This window comes from Heteronotia binoei, chromosome 7, assembly GCF_032191835.1.
Source record: "Heteronotia binoei isolate CCM8104 ecotype False Entrance Well chromosome 7, APGP_CSIRO_Hbin_v1, whole genome shotgun sequence".
Lineage (NCBI taxonomy): Eukaryota > Metazoa > Chordata > Lepidosauria > Squamata > Gekkonidae > Heteronotia > Heteronotia binoei.
In genome coordinates this window covers 29,759,140-29,779,786 of record NC_083229.1, presented here as the reverse complement: position 1 = coordinate 29,779,786, position 20,647 = coordinate 29,759,140, and the positions used below count along the sequence as shown (strand labels likewise).

Genomic DNA, 20,647 nt, shown 5'->3' with positions numbered 1-20,647 from the left:
CTTCAACCTTTCCTCATAGGACTTGGTCTCCAGACCCCTCACCATCTTCGTCACCCTCCTCTGAACCCGTTCCAGCTTGTCTATATCCTTCTTAAAATGTGGTGCCCAAAACAACACAATACTCCAGGTGAGGTCTTACCAGAGCAGAGTAAAGCAATACCATCACATCACGTGTTCTGGACACTATACTTTTGTTGATACAGCCCAAAATTGCATTTGCCTTTTTAGCCACCACATCACACTTTTAACTCATGTTCAGCATATGATCCACTAAAACCCCTCGATCCTTTTCGCACATACTACTGCTATGACAAGTCTCCCCCATCCTATAACCATGCATTGGATTTTTCCTACCTAAATGCAGAACTTTACATTTATCCCTGTTAAAATTCATTTTACTGATCTTAGCCCAGTTTTCCAGCCTGTCAAGGTCATCCTGTATCCTGTTTCTGTCTTCTTCTGTGTTTGCAACCCCTCCCAAAATAGTATCATCTGCAAATTTAATAAGCATTCGCTCTATTCCTTCATCCAACAATGATAAAGAGGCTGAACAAAACAGGTCCCAGGACAGATCCTTGAGGCACTGCACTTTTCACTCCTCTCCATGAGGATGAGGAACCATTCACAAGCACTCTTTGGGTGCGATCCGTCAACCAGTTACAGATCCACTTAATGGTAACAGGATCCAAACCACATTTTACCAACTTGTCAACAAGGATAGTGTGTGGAACCTTACTGAAATCAAGATAAACGATGTCTAGAGCATTCCCCTGATTCAGCAAGGTAGTCACTTTCTCAAAAAAAGAGATCAGGTTAGTCTGACATGACTTGTTCTTGAGAAACCCATGTTGGCTCTTAGTAATCACATCCATTCTTTTTAAATGTTCCAGGACCGACTGTTTGGTGATTTGTTCTAAAACTTTTCCAGGTACAGACCTCAAGCTGACAGGTTGGTAGTTCCCTGAATCATCTTTTTTCCCCTTCTTGAAGATGGGGGCAACATTCACCCACCTCCAATCTTCCGGTACCTCTCCTGTTCTCCAAGAATTCTCAAAAATAATAGCCAGAGGCTCAGAAATTACATCCACAAGCTCTTTTATAACCCTTGGAGGCAATTCATCTGACCCTGCGGACTTAGTTTCATTTAAAGAAACTAGGTGTTTATGTACTATTCCTATGCTGATCCTAGGTTGGAACCTTCCTTATATGTTCTGTTTTTGCCATGTTGAGCACTGTTTCCCTCAGAAGAGAAGACTGAGGAAAAGAAGGGTGCTTACACACAAAAGCTCATACCTTGAATAAAACTTTGTTGGTCTTAAAGGTGACACTGAACTCTAACTTGGTTCAACAAACTACCAAGAAAAGAATAGTGATAGTTATTTCTAAGTGTATGTCTTTATCACATATGCATCCTATCCTTGCTCTAAGGAGCTCATGGTAACATCCAAAAGGTTATCAAAGTTCATGTTCAGCATAAACTACTGAGGTAGGTCAGACAAAGAATTAGTGATTTGCCAAGGACAGTCAGCAAAGTCTAAGTAGAAATTTTAACTCAGCCTTCTATGGCCACAGTCCAACACTGTCTGTGGATCTCCACTGTCTCATATACAGTGCAGCTATATCGTTCTCGCAACAGACACAAATGTGGTTGATGAGCAATGCATGATACTGTTACAAGTGCTTGCCCCTCTTCTTTGGTTTCCCTCTTTGTTTCTAATCCCTTCCCTTGATGTTCTTAAATGGTCCCCGTCCATAGTATCACTGAGCCGGTAAGAAGCAGAAATATATTCCACTAATGTAATTAAGCTTAAAAACATTTTAAATGCAAGCTTTAAAGGCGCTTCATGTAACGGCAGCCTCATTACTTGCGACAGAACATTTTTATTGCATAACCAAGATTTTAATAAAAAAAACATTGGAAACAGGTTGAAACCTGGCAGCCGTTCCGTGAAGGTCCTGCCAAGATCCCCCCCCCTTTAAAAAGCAGGCGCTCTGCAGCCCTATAGATATTAAATAAAAGATTATTCTTTTGCTACTGCATTAAATTTAGCAAGCCCCTCTCCCCTCACATGCTCAGGTGTATAATATAGGGATAATCAACACTGAGCTATATGTGGGCTCAGGTCACCAACTAACAGCTGCAGTTCACATCACTATGATCAATGGCAAATATCTCATGCTGTTCAATAGCTCTGGAACTCAACGGCTCCCCGATCTGGCTTCCTCCCTTCAGTTCTTTTCAACAGAGGTTAACTATGGCTTCTGGGGCTGCTTGATCATGGCAAAGCACCCGTGTTTGATGAACAGCTTTGTACCGGAATGCATTTTGTGCACTGAGTCAGACGATGTGTCTATCAGTGTCAGTATTATCCACTCTAACTTGCAGTGGCTCTGCAAGGTCTAAGGCAGAGGTCTTTCACATGACCTGCTAGCTGATTCTTTTCAGTTAAGGTGTCAAAGATTGAACCTGAGACCTTCTGTGTGAAAAGCAGATGTTCTACCACTAAGCTGTGGCTCATCACCATAACAGTGAGTCAGACAGAGGCTATTGAAAGCTGGAGGAAGGTCCTGGCAGTCACATCAATCAGTTTTCCAACCCCAGGTTGGAAAATTCCTGGAGATAGGAAGTGAAGCCTGGAGAGCGGTAAGGTTTGGAGAGGGGATGAATGTTAGTGAGGTATAATGCCATAGTCTACCATCCAAAGCAGGCATTTCCTCCAGGGTAACAAATTTAAGTGATCTGGAGATCGGTTGTAATTTCTTGATCTCCAGGCCCCACCTGGAGGTTGGCAACCTAACACATCCAGGAAGACTGATGGGATTTACTGCCTCCCAAACCCAATCACTTTGTGTGGGTGACAGTCAAGTTCCCAGTTGGTGCCTGCCTCAGCCCCACCAGACCCAATATCTCTGAAAGGTTATTCTGAGAAGGCCTTCTTTGTCTTGTAGGCTCAGTGTCCTTACCTTGATCCTCTTCTCTATCCCTGCCAGTTGAAACAAAATGAGAAGCTTCAGGTTCCATGCCATGCTTGTGGCTTTTCGGTGGGCATTTTTTTGGCCAATGTGAAACAGGATGCTAGACTAAATTGGTCATTGATCTGTTTGCAGGGGTGTCAAACGTGTAGCCCGTGGACTGGATCAAGCCCCCAGAGGGCTCCTACAGACCACTGAACAACTGGCTGTCATCTGCTTCCTTCTCCCTCTCTTGCTTCCTTCTGCATCACAGCTTGCTTTCCCAGGCTTGCTCAATCACACAGGAGCTACAGAGCAAAGCCTCTATTTTCTCCATTGGCTGACCAGCACATGAAGCAGCTTATGTACAAAAGCTCTCAATGCCAGCCATTTCATGTTTTCCCCTGGGTCTTAGGCTCAAAACACTGACCATGAGATTTCTGTAATAAATGTCAATAAATCAAAAGTAGGTTTGCAACTTACACTTGAACATCACCTGAAAAGCATAGGCGAGATTGTTACAGCACAGACACTGTCTCCAGATTTTGATGCAATAATTCTGAGCAAGAGGCATCACTTATCAGATACTGTTAAATAAACAAAATATTGCAAGAGTGCTAATCTGTTAATTAATTATTCTTTAATTGTGTATGTCTCTGTCCTTTGTAAAGTTTTTATCTCCGCTACCTGGCATTACATTTTATGACACACATGGTGCAGCCTGATAAGGTCTCATTTATGGCAGATCTGGCCCTCATAACAAATGAGTTTGACACCCCTGTATTACAGTGTTCCCTCTAAACTGTGCATGTGAGTGGCCACTTGTTAACACAGGAAGCCCCACTCAGCAGCAATCTGGAGATGTGTAAGGTCTTTGCACTGCCTACTGCCCGTTTTAAGATTACAGCAGTTCTATCCCACTATGGATGTGATCTGTTCCATGCAGTAAGTGGAAAAATTGGAGGAACATTGATCTACCATAGCAGCTCTTATATTATGATTAACTCTTATGATCTTGATTGTTCCAATCCTTCCTTGCAAACATTCCCCTTCTGCAACCATGACTAATATGGGCTCAACGGGAAGACTTACAGAGTTCCACAGTGGCTGATAATCCCACACTGCAAAATGAGAAAGAGAGTGGATTTGGAAAAGTCCCAACTGAATGTTGGTGGGCCTAGGGCTGGGCTACTCAATGCCCACCTCTTGCTGGCCACCCAAGATGAAGCTGCTCAGTTGGCCACCAACACATGTCCACCATGCTTCTAAGGTTGAGTGCAAGATTCTTCCATTATCCCACTCGTATGGGAGGATGGAAGTAGTAACTTTCGTGCAACAAGTTCCATAAATGTACTTAGTAACACGGAAGTCTAAAAAACATTGAATATTTCTGGAAAGTTAACTTGAATGGTTGTCATAGTGATTCTCAGAATGTCTTTTGCAAAACACAATAGAAATCTTAAAGGGAGGCAGGGGAAAAGTCCAGCGGAAGTTTCACACTCAAGCAGCAGAGAATCTGCTGTCCAAGGTCCTAAAGAGTTTGCCATTGTAAGCAATAGGAGGAGGATGCATCTAAGTACTCTGAAGTCTTAATTTCACATATTAACTGATGGGAAGTGTGGGGTTGGTTAGTTGGTTGGTTTGTTTGGGCCAGCAGATGCTTCTGAATCTCATTTTCATATCCTGTGGCAAGGGCAATATTTGTTACAATGGCCCATTGGAGCACCCTGTTTGTGACCACCCTGCTTAGCTTATCGTGAGTTGAATTCCATCAACGTGATGTGTGTGGGGGGGTGGGATTGCCAAGAGGCCAGTCTTTCCAGGAAACAATATGGATCACTTCCTCCCAGCAATAAACAGGGGAGGGATGTCATTTTACAGCCTCCAAACTGCACCTCTGTATGTCATTTTTAAAATGAGATTCAATTCATAGTAAGCATGTGGGGAAGAGGCTTAATGACAGTTGAGATATACCCATTTCACGGACTGCAAGTAGACACTGACAAAGAAAATGTGATGGCTGTGTGTGGCTTTTATTCTGGAAAGACTGGGTTGATTCATCTGATCACAGATTTGTTCATTACTCTCTAGGGAGGCGAATGGGGAAAAAAGCAGGTGGTCCTGATATAATCTCTTTGAAAAGAAAAGTGGGATGCATGAGACCAAAGGTAGCAAAGACCTTCCATTAAAAAGGATTCTGGGTTGTTTCACCAACTTATATATGCAGAAGGTGGAAGAAATCCAGAACACTGGCTCATATTCATCTTCAAAGTATCAACATCACACAAATCTTGCTTGCAAAGGCCCTGCTGGACCACACTCACCCAACAGCTTATTTCACATTCAGACAAGAGACAGTAAAATCAACCCTCTCCTACATTCAAGGGGGAAAAAATCACAACTAGTAAAGGAGGAGGAGGAGAAGGAGGAGGAAAAGGAGAATTAGGAGGAGGAGGGAGAGAAGAAGATTTATACCCCCTGCCCTTCACTCAGTCTTGGAGTGGGTTACAATCTCCTCCCCTTCCTCTCCCCACAATAGTCACCCTGTGAGGTAGGTGGGGCTGAGGGAGCTCTGAGACAACTGCTCTTGAGAGAACAGCTCTGAAAGAACTTTGGTGTAGGCTGGCTGCATGTGGAGGAGTGGGGAATCTGGAGTGGTTCTCCAGATTAGGGTCTGCCACTCTTAACCACTACACCAAACTGGCTCTCTGACAAGCAAACATCCTGCATCATTGCCTTGGGGGAATTTCACCTGTAGAACATCAGTTGTACAGCAACTGCAAAAGCTGTGTTTTTGTGTACACGGAAATCAATTTACAGGATAAATGTCCAGCAACAAATGGTCTCTTTCTATTTCTCTCCCAGGAAATACCTCTTTCTCACCCTGACCTGCTTTCACCCCAAACCCTTCTGTCTTCATTATCAGCAAAACAGAGCAGGATATCCTTGGTTTTGAAAGTGATCCAGCAATAAATTGATTCATGCTGGGACTATACTGCATTTTCCTTCATTCCAAAAGTTGCCTCAAAATCAGTGCATTTTATACATCTGAGCATATGAACTACTCTCCTTGCCCAGCATTTATACTCTTTCAACAACCCTCTTGTCAGCTTTTCACATGATTTATTGGAATGACAGTCCTTGCCTCAGAGAGTCACACCTTTCTTAATCCATTGAAGTACAACTCTTCTTAGGATGGTTGTGCATAATGAATCTGTCCAGTCTCTCTACAATCCAACTGCTGTTATACTGCTCCAAATGGAAGTCCTGAAGGAGTCCAAAGATGTATGTATAGGTATATTAACCAGGTACCATTTGGAGGGTCATAAATTCTCTATTTGGACCATAGATACCCTAAGAAAGGCTGGTTAGCTAGTCCCCTCCCACTACATTTTCCTTCATTTGAAAGTGAATTTTCCATTAATTTGCAAGAGAAAGTGCAATTCCTCCAAGTTTCTTTCCCTTCTTTCTCTCTTTTCCCACTGATTTTTTTTAATGGTCCTCCCTTCCATCTTACCATTTCTGACATATCTAATATTCTTTTTAATCCTCCTGCACCCACACTGATTGACATTTTTGGGTAACAGCTCTTCTGACTGTCATGCCACTGAGGCAGTGCTGAAGCGAATCAGGCTTCAAGGCTCTGGAGGAAGGTATAAAATATGCATACGGATGTGTCTATGTAGTTGTGGGTTGATATGCCCTCTTCTGCACACATGCATACAGATGAATTCTACTATCCTGCTGTAGAATATGTTAAAGTTTAAAGGGATAAAGCCAACTGCCAATGTAGACTCCATAATTAATGTAAAGCGGTACCTGTTGAAATCATGTTTTCAATATCACTGAGTGGCACTCCAAATCATTATTGTATGTGTGTCCTAAGTGCTGCCAAGTGACTTCCAACTTATGGTGACCTTATGAATTAATGACCTCCCAAATATCCTATCATTCTTGCTGAGTTCTTGCAGACTAAAGGCCGTGGCTCCCTTGATTGAGTCAATCCATCTCATGTTGGATCTTCCTCTTTTCCTGCTGCCTTCCACTTTTCCTAGCATTCTTTTCCACTGAATCTTGTCTTCTCATCATGTGACCAAAGTATGATAACCTGAGTTAAATCCTTTTAACTTCTAGGCAGAGTTCAGGCTTGGTTTCATCTAGAACCCCTCACTGGTCTTTTTGACAGTCTATAGCAGGGTTGGCCAACAGTAGCTCTCCAGATGTTTTTTGCCTACAACTCCCATCAGCCCCAGCCAGCATGGCCAATGGCTGGTGCTGATGGGAGTTGTAGGCAAAAAACATCTGGAGAGCTACCGTTGGCCACCCCCGATCTATAGTATCCATAAAACTCTCTTCCAACACCACATCTCAAATGAACCAACTGTACATGTGCCCCTCTACAATCAGGGATTCCAAGAATTTGTTAGAATCAATGCTCCAAAGTTGTCCTCAATACCGTCCAAGCGTCTGAATATACATCATCAGAAACCTTAGTCCAACAGAACGCATATTCAAATTTCAGTCTCGCATGTTAAGGGCCCACGCATTGTGGTTCAGGAAAAAAAGTTCTTCATTACTAACATACATTGATTTCATACTACTTAATGAAGCAAATCAGGCTTCAAGGCACTGGAGAAAGATATAATAATAATAATAATAATAATAATAATAATAATAATAATAATAATAATAATAATAATAATAATAAATTTTATTTATATCCCGCCCTCCCCGCCTAGGCAGGCTCAGGGCGGCTAACAACATTTCAATAAGTTATACAATATAGGGTTTAAAACAATTAGGTTATACAGTAATATAAAATACAATCTAAAACAATATAAGATTATACAATAATTTAAAACAGCGATCTAAAACCAGTTCCAGTTGCCTGGATCATTCCATGGTTTGGACGGCAGTGATCTTCCTGATGTTGTTCTGTTCACTTATGTTATGGCAGGGGTCACTGGATAAATCGTTGATGGATTAAACAGCCATCCTATCAACGGTCTACAAAAGCCTGCTTAATAAGCATACAGATGTGTCTACATAGTTGTGGGTGCACATATCCTCTTCTGTACACATGCATACAGATGAATGTATGCATTCCTGACCAAGAAATCCTGGGAATCATGGTTTAGTGATGGGGTTGAGAACTAGTTTAGAGATTCCTAGCTTGGTTAACATAAAACAACAATTACCAAGTTAATTTGGGCATGGAGGAGGATGTTTTGATCAAAAGTAATCTGCAATATAGATAGGCCTCTTGCTTCAGTTCACCTTGTAAGATGCAGTGACTATACCAAGCCATACTGGTTAGTTCAGACAGAACAAGGAAGCTTCTAGAAAAAGGAACATACACAGAGGCCCTTTGGTGTTCAGTCAAGACAGAGAAGTTTTGTAGGATGAACACCGGAAACTGCTGCATATGGATTCAAAACATTGGTGCATCTTAGCCAATACCAGAGTTCTTTCCGGCTCCTGCTACGTAAAGATCTTTTGAGCTGGAAATGCTAGGGATTGAACCTAGGATCTTCCACATGCAAAATGCATGCTGCACTACTGCCTTTATTAGTGGGATGTCTGAAGGCTTTTGAAATGGAAAGAATAAGGGCAAAAACAGCTTTGGCAAATACAAGCCTTTTGGAATGGTTGTCTTGCCACAAGCTGTGTTGACATTCTAATTACACAAGTCAAGCGTCCGAGAGGGTGCCCATTTTTGATAGCAAGGATTGCATAGTCAACAGTAGGAATACAATCAGTGTCATTGCATAGGGATCCAGAATCTTCAGTATGGGTGTAGTGTATAGTCATTGCAATCCTGGGGTGCCATCAACAACCCCTGGTTGTCAACAACAGAACATGCCTTGGTTGTTACATCATGCAAGCATTGTATTGGACCTCCTAGTACCTTCCAGGGCAGGTATATCAGAAGGAATTGAAAAGACTCCAGAGCCAGTTTTGTGTAGTGGTTAAGTGTGCAGACTCTTATCTGGGAGAACCAGGTTTGATTCCCCACTCCTCCACTTGCAGCTGCTGGAATGGCCTTGGGTCAGCCATAACTCTCACAGAGCTGTCCTTGAAACGGCAGCTTCTGCAAGAGTTCTCTCAGCCACACTCACCTCACAGGGTGTCTGTTGTGGGGGAGGAAGGTAAAGGAGATTGTGAGCCGCTCTGAGACTCTGCGATTCGGAGTGGAGGGTGGGATATATATCCAATATCATCATCATCACCATCAACACCACCATCATCATCATTTTTCACTTCTCAGAGAATTGCAGGGAAGCTTTATTGCAGAACTATCAACACAACGGACTCCCAAATGGTTATGATGGAATAAATTTTGTTTGTCTTCAGCATGCTGCAGGAACTTGGGTATAAGGCCAACATCACCTCACAGTGAACACAGGAAGCTGCCTAGCACCAAGTTGGACCAATCATCCACCTAGGTCAGTATCATCTCCCATGGCTAGCAGCAGCTCTTCAGAGGTAGGGGCAGAGAAGGGTCTTTCTCAATTCACATGACCCATTTAAACTGAGGATCACAACCTCCAGCATGCAAAATGCACACCACGACACCACCGAGCTACAGCTTTCCTAGCACAGCCTGTGCGATGTGTGCTAGTCCTCTAAACCAAATCCCTGCCACAAAGCAAGCTATGTTATCCTTTGCAGCTCCTTGAATCTCCAACAAAGTCCACATTTTTCATTGATACCAGCTGTTGTGAAGCTTTTATATAAGGGTTCAGGCACGTTCTCCTGATCTAACGATTTCCCTGTTCCTCTCTGAGTTTTTCCTCAACCGAAGCTTGCCTTCTTCCTTCTTATCAGGCAACGCTTGGCATTATTCTCTGACTTCCTGCTAAAAGGTCCCTAAGTACTTCTTCCTATGCTCCGTACAGCAAACAAACCAACACAGTTGAAAGCAGTAGCTCAGCTGGACTTAGTTCTGGGTAAACATATTTAGGAGTTGCTTCCACAATAGGAAGGTAGGGTAGTAAAGGCATACCCACCCCCCTAGCTTAAGCCTTTGGCTTCTCTGTCTTCTTCTTTAGACATTAACAGCAACTCCCCCCCTCCATCACTTAAAACATTTGGCAACCTTTTCTCTCTCCACCTCCCCCCCCTCCAAAACACACACATGCCTTCAGGCTCAAAGTGACTATTTCAGCTAAGTTATATCCTTTTTATTTGCTAGACTTTTTTTTTTTAACTTTTCACCCAAGTCTCTGCTGAGCTAACCTCCCAGCGGTTTGGACCTGAGTTGCCCAGGGACTCACAAATCCATAGGTACTACGTGGTCCAGCAGCACTTGGTGACTGACAAGCAGATGTGTGAACCGAGTTCACTGGAAAGTGTTTGAGCGACACGGAGGGGGATGCACTGGGAGGCTCTGTCCCTGGTATCGGATCTGCGATGGCCACCTATGTCAATCAAGCCTAGGTCTTTCAACCACGGGGGTTGCCTTTCAGCAGGTGCAGCATCCAAGGGTCTTCTCCCCCCCACCCTTCCAGCCCATCCCCCCTTTCCCTCCCAGCAACCTCGCTTGGGTTCAACAAGTGACCTCCCTTGAACCAGGTTCCCTAACCCTTTCTAGTCAATCTCTGTGTGGGGGTTTGTTTGCATAACACATGAGACAGAACATTCACCTGTGCCCTTCATTTCTGGGGGATGCCACCTCCGCATGACCCTTAGTAACCAGGCATGGCTCCCTGCATGTCCCTCCTACACACACACACACAAGCGGGGGGGGGGGCTGTCATCCACCAAAGAACATCCCTCCAGCGAAGTCAACATGTGCATTTCCCTGAAGCTGGCACAGGGGGGTTGTGTAGCTGGGCTGGGTGTCATTCTGGCAAGCAAGTCACGCGCAGGAGATGGGGGGGGGTGCGCTGTGTGAGTGCATGAAGGGGAGAGATGGGGGAAGGAGGGGTAATTAATGAGCTTGCCTCCTGGACCAACCCCACACACCTACGTGCGCCCCCCCCCTCCATGACCTCCCAAAGAATCGGGCAAGAGGCTGGCGGCGCAGATTGCGTCAGTGGCCACCCCAAACCTTCCCCCCCCCCCCACGGCCAGTTTTCTGTAATTACCGGGTGCATTAACATGCCAGACATGTCCCCTTCCCCAGCCAGCGTTGGATAGAAGGAAGGAGTGGGGGGAGGTTAATGAAGTCAATCCCTTAAACCTCGCCCCCCCCTCCAGCAGCACTAGCAGCCGCCCTCGCCCCCCCCCCCCCCGAATGCTCCTGGTCCTTCCTCTCCCCCCACCCCCACCCCCGCGAAGGGGGACTGAACCAGCTGCGAAGGGAAGACAATCGAGTGTTTCATCGCAAAGCCCCAGGCTCGGCGGCACGGGGGAAGATGGGGCGGGGGTGGCGGTGGGGTGCGGGGGAGAAGAAGCTCTCTGGCCAGAGAGAAGAAGCGCAGCCCATCCAGGGGGGATGGAAACCTCCCAAGTCCGGAGCCCTGCAACTCGCCGGGAGAGCTTCAGAGATTTGGGGGGGGGGGCGGTGCAGATCATGCATGCCATGCATTCTTTTCTTTTTGCAAGAAAGCTCTCTGCATAAAAAAGACCCGCTAACTCCGCAAGCGATTCTCTCTCTTCCCCATCCCCCTTGGTTCTCCCTCCTCAAGCGGGCATCCATCTCTCCCTCGGTCCTCGATTCCAGGTCTGGGGTGCCAGGGCCCTCTTCCTACCCCCCCCCCCCGCCGCCGCCCCAGCCCCGTGCCACCTGCCCGGCCTGCTACTCTCTCCACCGCCTTCTACCGCCGGCCTCCGTCCATCTACGCCTCCCGACCCCTCCCCCCCCCAGCTCTCCACGACAGATCTTGCTTGCCAAAGAGGCTAACGCAATCGGAAGGTGTGAGGGGAGCCGGGAAGGGGGGGGGGGCGGCGGAGTCCTCCCCGAAGGCGCCCCCAGCTCCGAGCCTCCGCCAGGGGTACGCGGCAAGCGGAGCTCCCTCCCCATGCCTGTCTCTCAACTTTCCTCCGGAACCCGGTGCGTGCGTGTGTCCCCCCCCCCCCCCTTCCCGGCTTTTGCAGGGCACCTCCAAGCACAATGATGTATGTGTGTGTGTGTGTGTGGGGGGGGTTTCTCTGTCCCAAACCTCCCGATTTGTCCATGACACCCCCCCCCCCAGAAAAAAGCCACAATCTCCAGTCAGCCTGCACACTCTTCAACCCCCCCCCCCGCCTTAAATAGGGCCACAGACGCGTCAAAGGATCCTCCAGCGGCGAAGACTGCCGGAAAAAAAAAAACACATCCCCCCCCCCCCCGGTCAGCGGCGAGAGACCCCAACTCACGTCTCCCGTCAGCGAGCGAGCAGCCCGCGAGAATATTGATGGGCCCCCCGTTCCCAGTCCCTCCCGCATCCAGCGCCAGCCCTTGGCAAGCACACGGCGTCGCCTCTCGCAGAGCTTACAGAGAGAGCCTGGGCTTTTTTAATTGCATGTATTTAAAATGCATCCCTCCTCTCCCTCCCCCCCTTTCTTTCCCCCCCAATCGATCGTTTCTGGCCCAAGAAGCCCCCCCAAACCTCCCACCCCCCCCTTTGCGGAAATCCAATTCGGCACGGTCAGAATAACAACCCCCCCCCCCAAAAAAAAACCCTTGAGAAAGGGCAACGCTGACACCGCACCTCTGCTTACAACCTTCCCCCAAGGACCACCTCAAGCCATTCTTTCCCTCCAGCCCATGATTCTGCTTTCTCCCCCCCCCCCGTTTGTGTGTGCATCGGGGGAAGGGGGTCTCTCTGCCCCTCTCCCTGCCCCGCGCCCTTACCTTTCACGCAGGAGACCATCCAGAAGAAGACGAGATTCCCCAAGATAAATCCACTTTTAATTCCCATGATCTTGCCCCAGGTGCACAAGTCCGGGCGCTGGCATGCCCCACATCCCCGGCTTTGCCTCCGAGCGGCGGCAGCGGCGGCAGCGGCGGCGGCTTCCTTCGGCCAGGTGGTCCCTTTGCAGCCGCAGCAGCGTCTTTGCATCTTTTTTCTCCCCCCCTCTTTTTTTTCCTCCCCCGGGCGAGAGCGGCGCGAGCTCCCCCCCGCCCTCCCCCCCAATTCGGATCTTCCTGCCCGGCCCGGTGCCCCCCCCTCCCCGTCTTCTTCTTCCTCCTCCTCCTCCTCCTCGGCTCGGTCCAAGGCGCAGCGGAGGAGTTTTGTGCGGAGCCGGTGGGGTGGCGCGGATGGCTGTGTGTGTATGTGTGTGCGTGCGTGCGTCTGGATGGTGCGCGGTCACAGCTCCGAGTGAGCGGTGTGCCTGAGATGCCACAGCAACCTTGACGAGGAGGACTCAACCATCTCTCCGACGGGGGCAGCGAGGCTCTCGGCTCCCAGCAAGCTGGCGGGTGGAAGGGGGGGCGCTCCTCGGCCGCCTGCCGCCAAGCCCCGGGCTGCCCTGCCCGCCTTGCCACCAGCCGCCTTCTCCTGCGCCCGGATCCGAGCCCTAGAAGCCCCGGCGCAGCTCCGCCGCGAAATTGACCAGACGCGCCGCGAAATTGACCAGGCGCGCTGCGAAATTGACCAGACGCGCAGGCGGCTCAAGCATCCAAGTCCAGCCGCTAGCTAGGCGCTGCCAGTTCCAGCCTTCCCTTCTTCCTTCCTTCCTTCTCTCTCTCGCCTCTTTTCAGAACACCTCGGGGGTGGAGATGGGATTCCCCCCTCCTTTTTTTTTTTTTGTTTGGCTTTGGAAAATCCTTTTTTAAAGCAAGAATAGAATTGCAAACGGCAGCCTTCCCCCTCCTCCCGGAGAAAAGCAGCTAGCGGCTAATTCGGCGGGTTTCTCTCCGTCTCCGTCGGAGGACGGGTTGAGAAGAGAAGGAAGTCGGCGACGCTTTGAAGAGTCTCCCCCCTCGGAGAGAGTTCGGTGTTCAAGCGCTGCGATCGCACGCCGCGCGCAGACCCCTTTCCCCCGTGCCCGAGCACATGCCTCGCTCGCGGAATCGCGCGGGGGCTCCTGCTGGATCCGACCCCACTTTGCAAAAGGCAGCTCTTCGCAGGGGCGCAGAGGGGTCCCACAGACTGCTGGGGGGGACCGAAAATTTTTGCAAGAGTCACAACAACAAAAACCCCTTTATTCCTCCCTCCTAGTTGCCCCCTTTTCTCCACCGCCCCACAAGTCTACTGTTGGCTTCGCATCCACCTTGAGTTTTTTTTTCCCCGCGCCTCTTCTCTCGACCCTCTCGATGCCTAGATCCAAAGATCACAGAGACGTTCGTCTTAATTTTGCAAGTCGCCAACAAAGATGTAAAAGGCGGAGGGGGAGGGAAAGGAGAGCGAGGTGTCTTCAAACACACACGCGCCACCAACGCTACAGCCCCAAATGCAAAACGGCGCAGAGCCAGGAAGGGTTAAAGCGAAACAAGGAAAGAGCACTTGCGCCATCTACCGGTTGCCGTAGAACCCACGGGGACTTATTTGTCATCTTTATACCCGGGCTGCGGCGGGAGGGGAGGGGGAAGAGAAGGGGATGACGGTTACTGCTCTTCGGGACGCAGAAAAAGCCACGTTTTTGTTTGTTTCTTTCTTTAAAAAAAATCAAATTTGTTTGCACGGAGCTTCCCTGGCTTACGGGGAGGGTTCGCGTTCACGGAAACCCGCAAATCGACGTTGGTTTGCACCTCCTCGGCGCTTGAGCTGGAGCCGGACCAAGGGCAATGCTGGTGGGGGCCCGGGTGTGTGAGCAAGGCAGAGGGCGAGATTTACCTGCCGGGGACGGCTGAGAGTGTGCTAATCGGGGGTCGTCACTGCTTTCTTGGGTGCGCGCTGGCGTGCGCACTCGCCCAGCTTTCTGTGCGCGCGCGGTCTTTCGCCCACTAGTCGTGCGGGGCTCGTGGCGTCAGAGGGAGTTCGATGCCTCCGTTGAGGCAAGAGGATTTCCTCCGCCAGAGCGTGAGTAGCGCCGCTCCGCTGGTCTGTAAGCCAAACGGGAGAAGAGGCGTCTGGAGACAAGACTCCCCTTTAGGGCACCTCCAAGGATCGTGTTTGGAAAAAGAATGAAGGGAGACTCACTCTGGAGGGACAGAAACGTGTCCTGCGGTTGCTTTAGAAACTATTTAATGGATTCCCCCGAATGTAGCTCGCGTAAGAATCGTCTCTAATTGGATGGGAAAAAAAACTGTCTTGAAATTTTGACTAAGACATCGAATAGACATAGCAGAGGATGTTATCTTATAGAAAGGGGATCAGTGGAAAAAGTATATCAAATTACATCCGACTAGATGGAAGCACTCCCTTCCTCTCCCCCCTTCCTTCTCAGTTTTTTTTTGTTAGTGTTTTTGAGTTCCTTTTTGTTGGAACATTATAATAATATGACACTATTCTATACAGGATTTGAATTTAGGGATGGTTTCCTTTGTTGGTTTTGTTGTTATTTGTTTTGTGTAAATATAAAATAAAAGCATTTTAAAAAAATTAAAAGAAGTCCTTTTGAGGAAGGCAATGCCATTTGGGAAAGGGGGTTTATTCACATTCTATGAGAGATGGTGAAGGGGAGTGGTGTGGGACTCCAACTGGGGAGATCTGGGTTTGAATCCCAACCAGCTGATTTTGAAGACCAGTCATTCTCCCTCCTCAGCCTAGAGGAGAAGAGGAGTTGGTTTTATACCCTACTCTTCACTACCTGAAGGAGTCTCAGAGCAGCTTACAATCTCCTTTCCCACAACAGACACCCTGGTGGAGCTGAGAGAGCTCTGACAGACATTACCCTTGAGCAGAACAGCTTCTGACAGAGTTATGACTGACTCAAGGTCATTCCAGCAGATGCATGTGGAGGAGTGGGGAATCAAACTCCGTTCTCCCAGAGAAGAGTCCATGCACTTAACCACTACGCCAGGCTGGCTAAGATACCTCACCCGGTTGTTGTGAGAATTAAGTGGAGGGAAGGAGAAGTACACATAGGTTGGGATAAAGATGGGATAGATTTTGTCTTCCTTATATCCCAGGGACTTAGGATGGGCCCTCTTATTAATTTAAAGATGAACTGCCTGATAAATTTCCCCATTTTAGTGTGAGTCAGTTTGATGTCCGCTATATTTTCAGACCCTCTTCCTGTCCCTTTACCAACCATTTGGCACAGAGAAATGCAGATTTTCTGGACACTTAATTTTATGCAGGAAACAAACAAGCAAAAGGTCTCCATTTTCAATGTTCTCGAGCAGGTTCCACGAATAGACAGTAGTTCTAAGTATAGGACATATATTTATGTCACCTTTCTAGCAATCTTGTGGGACACCCCCAGGACTTCCTCATGTATAGTGTCCGTTGATACTGCACCGAAAAAAACCAACCACCCCTAATCTAAGCACATGAGTACCTGTATCATGTGGGTGCACATGCTAGGGCATTTTGACAGAGTGCCATTGCCTGAGCAGCAAACGTATTCCTCTGTGGGAAGTAGCTCTTAAGCCCATTGGCCATGGTACTTGTGGAAGCCATGAAACGTCTGACACACATATACATGGAAAAGGACCATATTGAGATTCTTTAGAGAGGGAGGGGCAGAGGCCCTCATCATCATCAGTCAATACAAAACAGGGAAATCTTAGGGTGATAACAGATGGGCATTTTAAGCCGCCCTGGGGACGGGAGGCAGGTGGACAAAAAAGCATGTCCACACATGCACATCTGCCTCCTGTCCCACCCCCGAGTCACCCCCAGCTTGCTGGGATCCAGATCGAAAAGGCACCACTTTCAAAGTGGTGCCTTTTCATTGGGGCTTCCTCGGCCATCTGGAAAGCTGGGAAGTGCCCAGAGATTTGCTGGGGTTCCGTGGACAGGACGTGTGAGCATTCCATATGCTCCCTGGGTGCCCAAACCCCTTCCCTCTTCCGAGCACTGTCCGGAAGCTCCTGGGCATTCTATTTCCAGCCAGCTCTCTTCAGGGTGGCTTCATGCTGCCCCAAGCTGGCCATCTGTTCTCAGCCTTAAAGACCTTTAAGATGAACACCATTGCTCTATCAAGGTCAGTACTGTATACTTTGACTACCTGCAGCTCCCTAGAGATCTTCCAAGTGCCTGCTACCTGATCCTTTCAACTAGAGATTCTGGGGCTTGAATCGGAGACTTTCTGTATGCAAAGCAGATGCTCTGCTACTAAGCCATGGCCCCTTCCCATGTGTCAAGTAGTCAATCAGTGTAATGAAACTGAGTTTTAGTTATCAGAATAATCAGTACATTTTAGCAGGATTACTTTGCACTGCACTCAAGTTATTGTCTGCCCAGGGGAGGGGGAAATAAGAAGAAATCCCATCTCTGCTCTTGGACCTTTAATAGCAACCTGATTCACAGAAATTGGTAGGTGAGTCTTTCTATGGTATGTTATAACTGGGTATTGCTTGCTAATGTCTGCAGGCAAAGCTGTCGGCTGAAAAGTTAGCAGTCTTATGTAACCAGAACACAGTGGGTATGTGAAATGGGAAGTGCCTTGGCACAAGAGTCCCAAGAGAGTCTGATCCTGCAGCTTCTCTGTATCATTATGGACACTGAGGAGAGCCAGGGCCAACTGGGAGATCCATGGCACATGAACACCTTGGTCAAATGTTAAAAGGGATATAAAATGCTATACCATACAGGGAAAAGGTAGTATAATACATGAAGATATGTTTAGACAGAACCAGGGGTGGAATTCTAGCAGAAGCTCCTTTGCATATTAGGCCACACACCCCTGATGTAGCCAATCTTCCAAGAGCTTACAAAAAAGGAGCTCCTGCTAGAACACTTTGCTTGGGGTCTACCCAAGAAGAAGAATGTGCTGTCAAGTCTCAACCAACTCATGGTGACCCTATCTATGGAGAACTCCAAGCAAGAGATGAGCAGAGGCGGTTGGCCATTGCCTTTTAAAGTCTTTCCCTGTCTTCCTTGGTGGTCTCCCATCTATGTATTGACTGTGGCTAACATGGCTTAGCTCCCAAGCTCTGATGAGCCAAGGCTAAGGTGGGCTAACACTTCCCAAATTGCTTAAAGTGAACAGTGTTGTATTTAACATTCCCTGGACCACAGTTGTTTGTGCTTTGGAGCAATTGTACTATGATAGGTATAGCCACAGGTCAGAGCTAAACAGGCTTGCCAATCCCCAGGTCCCAGCGGGGGATCCCCTGGTTTAGCAGGCTCCTTCCAGCCCCCAGCCAACTGGCTAGCAGGGGGAGGCCCTGGTGCAGTCACCATGTGCCTTTCCACCTTGGAAGGCTTAAAATACTTGGAAAGGGCTTGCTTTTTGAAAGGTATGTGTGCCTTTAATTCTCCAGAGACAGGCTGAATGGGAGTGGGGTAAGCATGCAGAACAATGTGGCTATTGTGAGAAAGAGAAGGGAAGCAGTCCCCTCCCTCCATTTGTTTTACAACCCCTTCAGAAGTCATTTGCACAGTAAAATAGAGAGAACCTCTGGTTTCCCTTTGTTAGTCTGAAGAATTTGGTTGAGTACACAGCATTCAACAACTCCCATGGTGCGTAAATTGCACCAATGAGACCACAAAGTATGTGCTTCCAAAGTGTCTTTATTTTGGCTGCTGTGTGTGTGTGTGTGTGAGAGAGAGAGAGAGAGAGGGAGAGGGAGTGGAAGTGGAGCCTGCTGCTGGAGAATGAGGAAATGAAGACTGTATTCAGGGGATCTGCACTGTTGTATTTTTATTTATTTATTTTAGGGAATGGGAAAGTCTCCTGGCTCCACCCCCGAAGTCCCCAGGTATTTTCTGAGTTAGACTTGGGAACCCTAAAGTTAGATGAGCAGAAATATGGTTATATATCCTAAATACAAGCCATTCAGTGTGGTGGAGGGAAGAGGTATTTTTAATCTTCCTTTCTATGCTGTGTGTAGCAGTTTAGGGGAAGAGGAATGTACCTCTCTCATGCCCTAGCAGGATATGGACACTGAACAGCCTATTTCCCCCCGCCTCTGTTCTTATGATCTTTACCCCCTTTAATTGACTTCAACATAATTTGCTGCCCTCGACATTACTTGCCTCCTTGAGGGCAACACACTTGCTCAGTCTCTATCAGGTCATTGGAGGTATAAATTTTAATTTATAAAAATGATCTTTTTACTAACATATCCCAAAAAAACCCAACTGGGGGGGAGCCCCTGCTTTTTCTGCCTGAGTGATAGATGTGGCTTTATTAAGACATGGGTCCATCAAGTAGGCTCCTAGACAGGGACTACTGGAGTTTTGGACTTCCTCCTCTGATGCCAGAAAATCTGCCATAGGTTGGATGCAAAGCAGTGAAGGAAGATAACCAACGATACTGTTCCACAAATGCTTGGGCATGGTGCAGTAGGTTGTATATGCTCTTACACAGTGTGTTATGCTGATAAGAGGAACATCTCCAGATTTGGTTCTACTTTGTCGTTGCAAATTCTAGCATGAATATTCGGTTCTGCTTTGTCATTGCATCTAGCATAAATATTCGGTTCTACTTTGCCATTGTGAATTCTAGCATGGATAGTTTCCATGAGCAGGCCATTCAGTATTTCAGTTGTCCCTTTCCTTTTTCATTGTCTGGCTTTTAGAAACAGGGTACCCAACCTTTGCACTGCCCTCCCAGTCTCTCTCACACACATGCACACAGAAAATGTTCAACATAAGAAGTGCTCTGCTGGATCAGAACCATGATCCATCTAGCTCAACATCCTGTTTCATGCTGCGGCTAACCAGCTGCCCTGGAGGTCTAACAAACGGGACACAGCAACCGAGGCCTTCCCCTGATGCTGCCTTTTAGCACTGGTCTTCAGAAGTATACTCTCTCTAAATGTGGAGGTTCCTTTTCTTTCACATGGCTGGTAGCCACTGATGGACCTATCGTCCATGAATCTTTTGAATCCTCTTTTAAAGCCATCTGTGTTTAGGGCTGCCAATCCCCAGGTTTGGAGGCCCTCCCCCCACTTCAGGATCATCAGAAAGCAGCGGGGGGATGTCTGCTGGGCACTCCATTGTTCTCTGTGGAGACAGCTTCCCATAGGGAATAATGGAGAACTGATCCCCAGGGATCTGGAGCTCTTGGGGGGGGGGCTGTTTTTTGAGGTAGAGGCACAAAAATCAGGACCAGATCTACATGTTTTTTGAGGGGGGACAAAATTAAAAATAACTCCCCTTTATGGGCCATTCTATCTTATAGTCCCATAGAATACAATGGACTCCATACTCAATTTGGTGTCCCCCCTCCGTCTGCGCCCAGGGGCAAGCACTCCCTTCTGCCCCCCTAGATCTGGCCCTGAAAATTGCAGCATAGCATCCAATGCCCCTCCTCAAAACACCCTTCAAGTTTCAAAAGGATTGGACTAGGGGGTCCAGTTCTATGAGCCCCCAAAGAAGGTACCCCTATCCTTCATTATTTCTAATGGAGGGAAGGCATTTAAAAGATGTGCGGGCCCTTTAAATGTGATGACCAGAACTTCCTTTGGAGTTCAGTTGTGCTCGTCGCAACCTTGCTGCTGGCTCCACCCCCAATGTCTCCTGGCTCCACCCCCAAAGTCTCCTGGCTTTGCCCCCAAAGTCCCCAGATATTTCTTGAACTGGACTTGGCAACCCTCTCTGTGTTAGTGGTGATCTCTATGTTCAAAGGCAGGGAATTCCATACTGCAATTACTGACTGCATAAAGAAGTGATTCCTTTAAGTCCATCCTGCATCCATTGTGATTCTTTCTCCCAGTGTTATTATTACCTGTCATTCTGAGTATTAGAAGGTATTTTTAGTAGCA

The 20,647-nt window shown here is 47.7% G+C and overlaps 1 protein-coding gene across 6 annotated transcripts in view; it reads right to left on the bottom strand.

Moving 5' to 3' along the window:
• CSMD3 (CUB and Sushi multiple domains 3) overlaps positions 1–12,950 on the bottom strand; it is a 933,126-nt gene extending 920,176 nt beyond the window's left edge. For all 6 annotated transcript variants that reach the window (XM_060243303.1, XM_060243304.1, XM_060243306.1 and 3 more), the window contains exon 1: positions 12,734–12,950. In XM_060243303.1, coding sequence (XP_060099286.1) covers positions 12,734–12,941 — 208 coding nt within the window. In that variant the 5' untranslated portion in view covers positions 12,942–12,950. The remainder of the gene's footprint in view (positions 1–12,733) is intronic.
• Between the last annotated feature and the right edge of the window lie 7,697 nt (positions 12,951–20,647).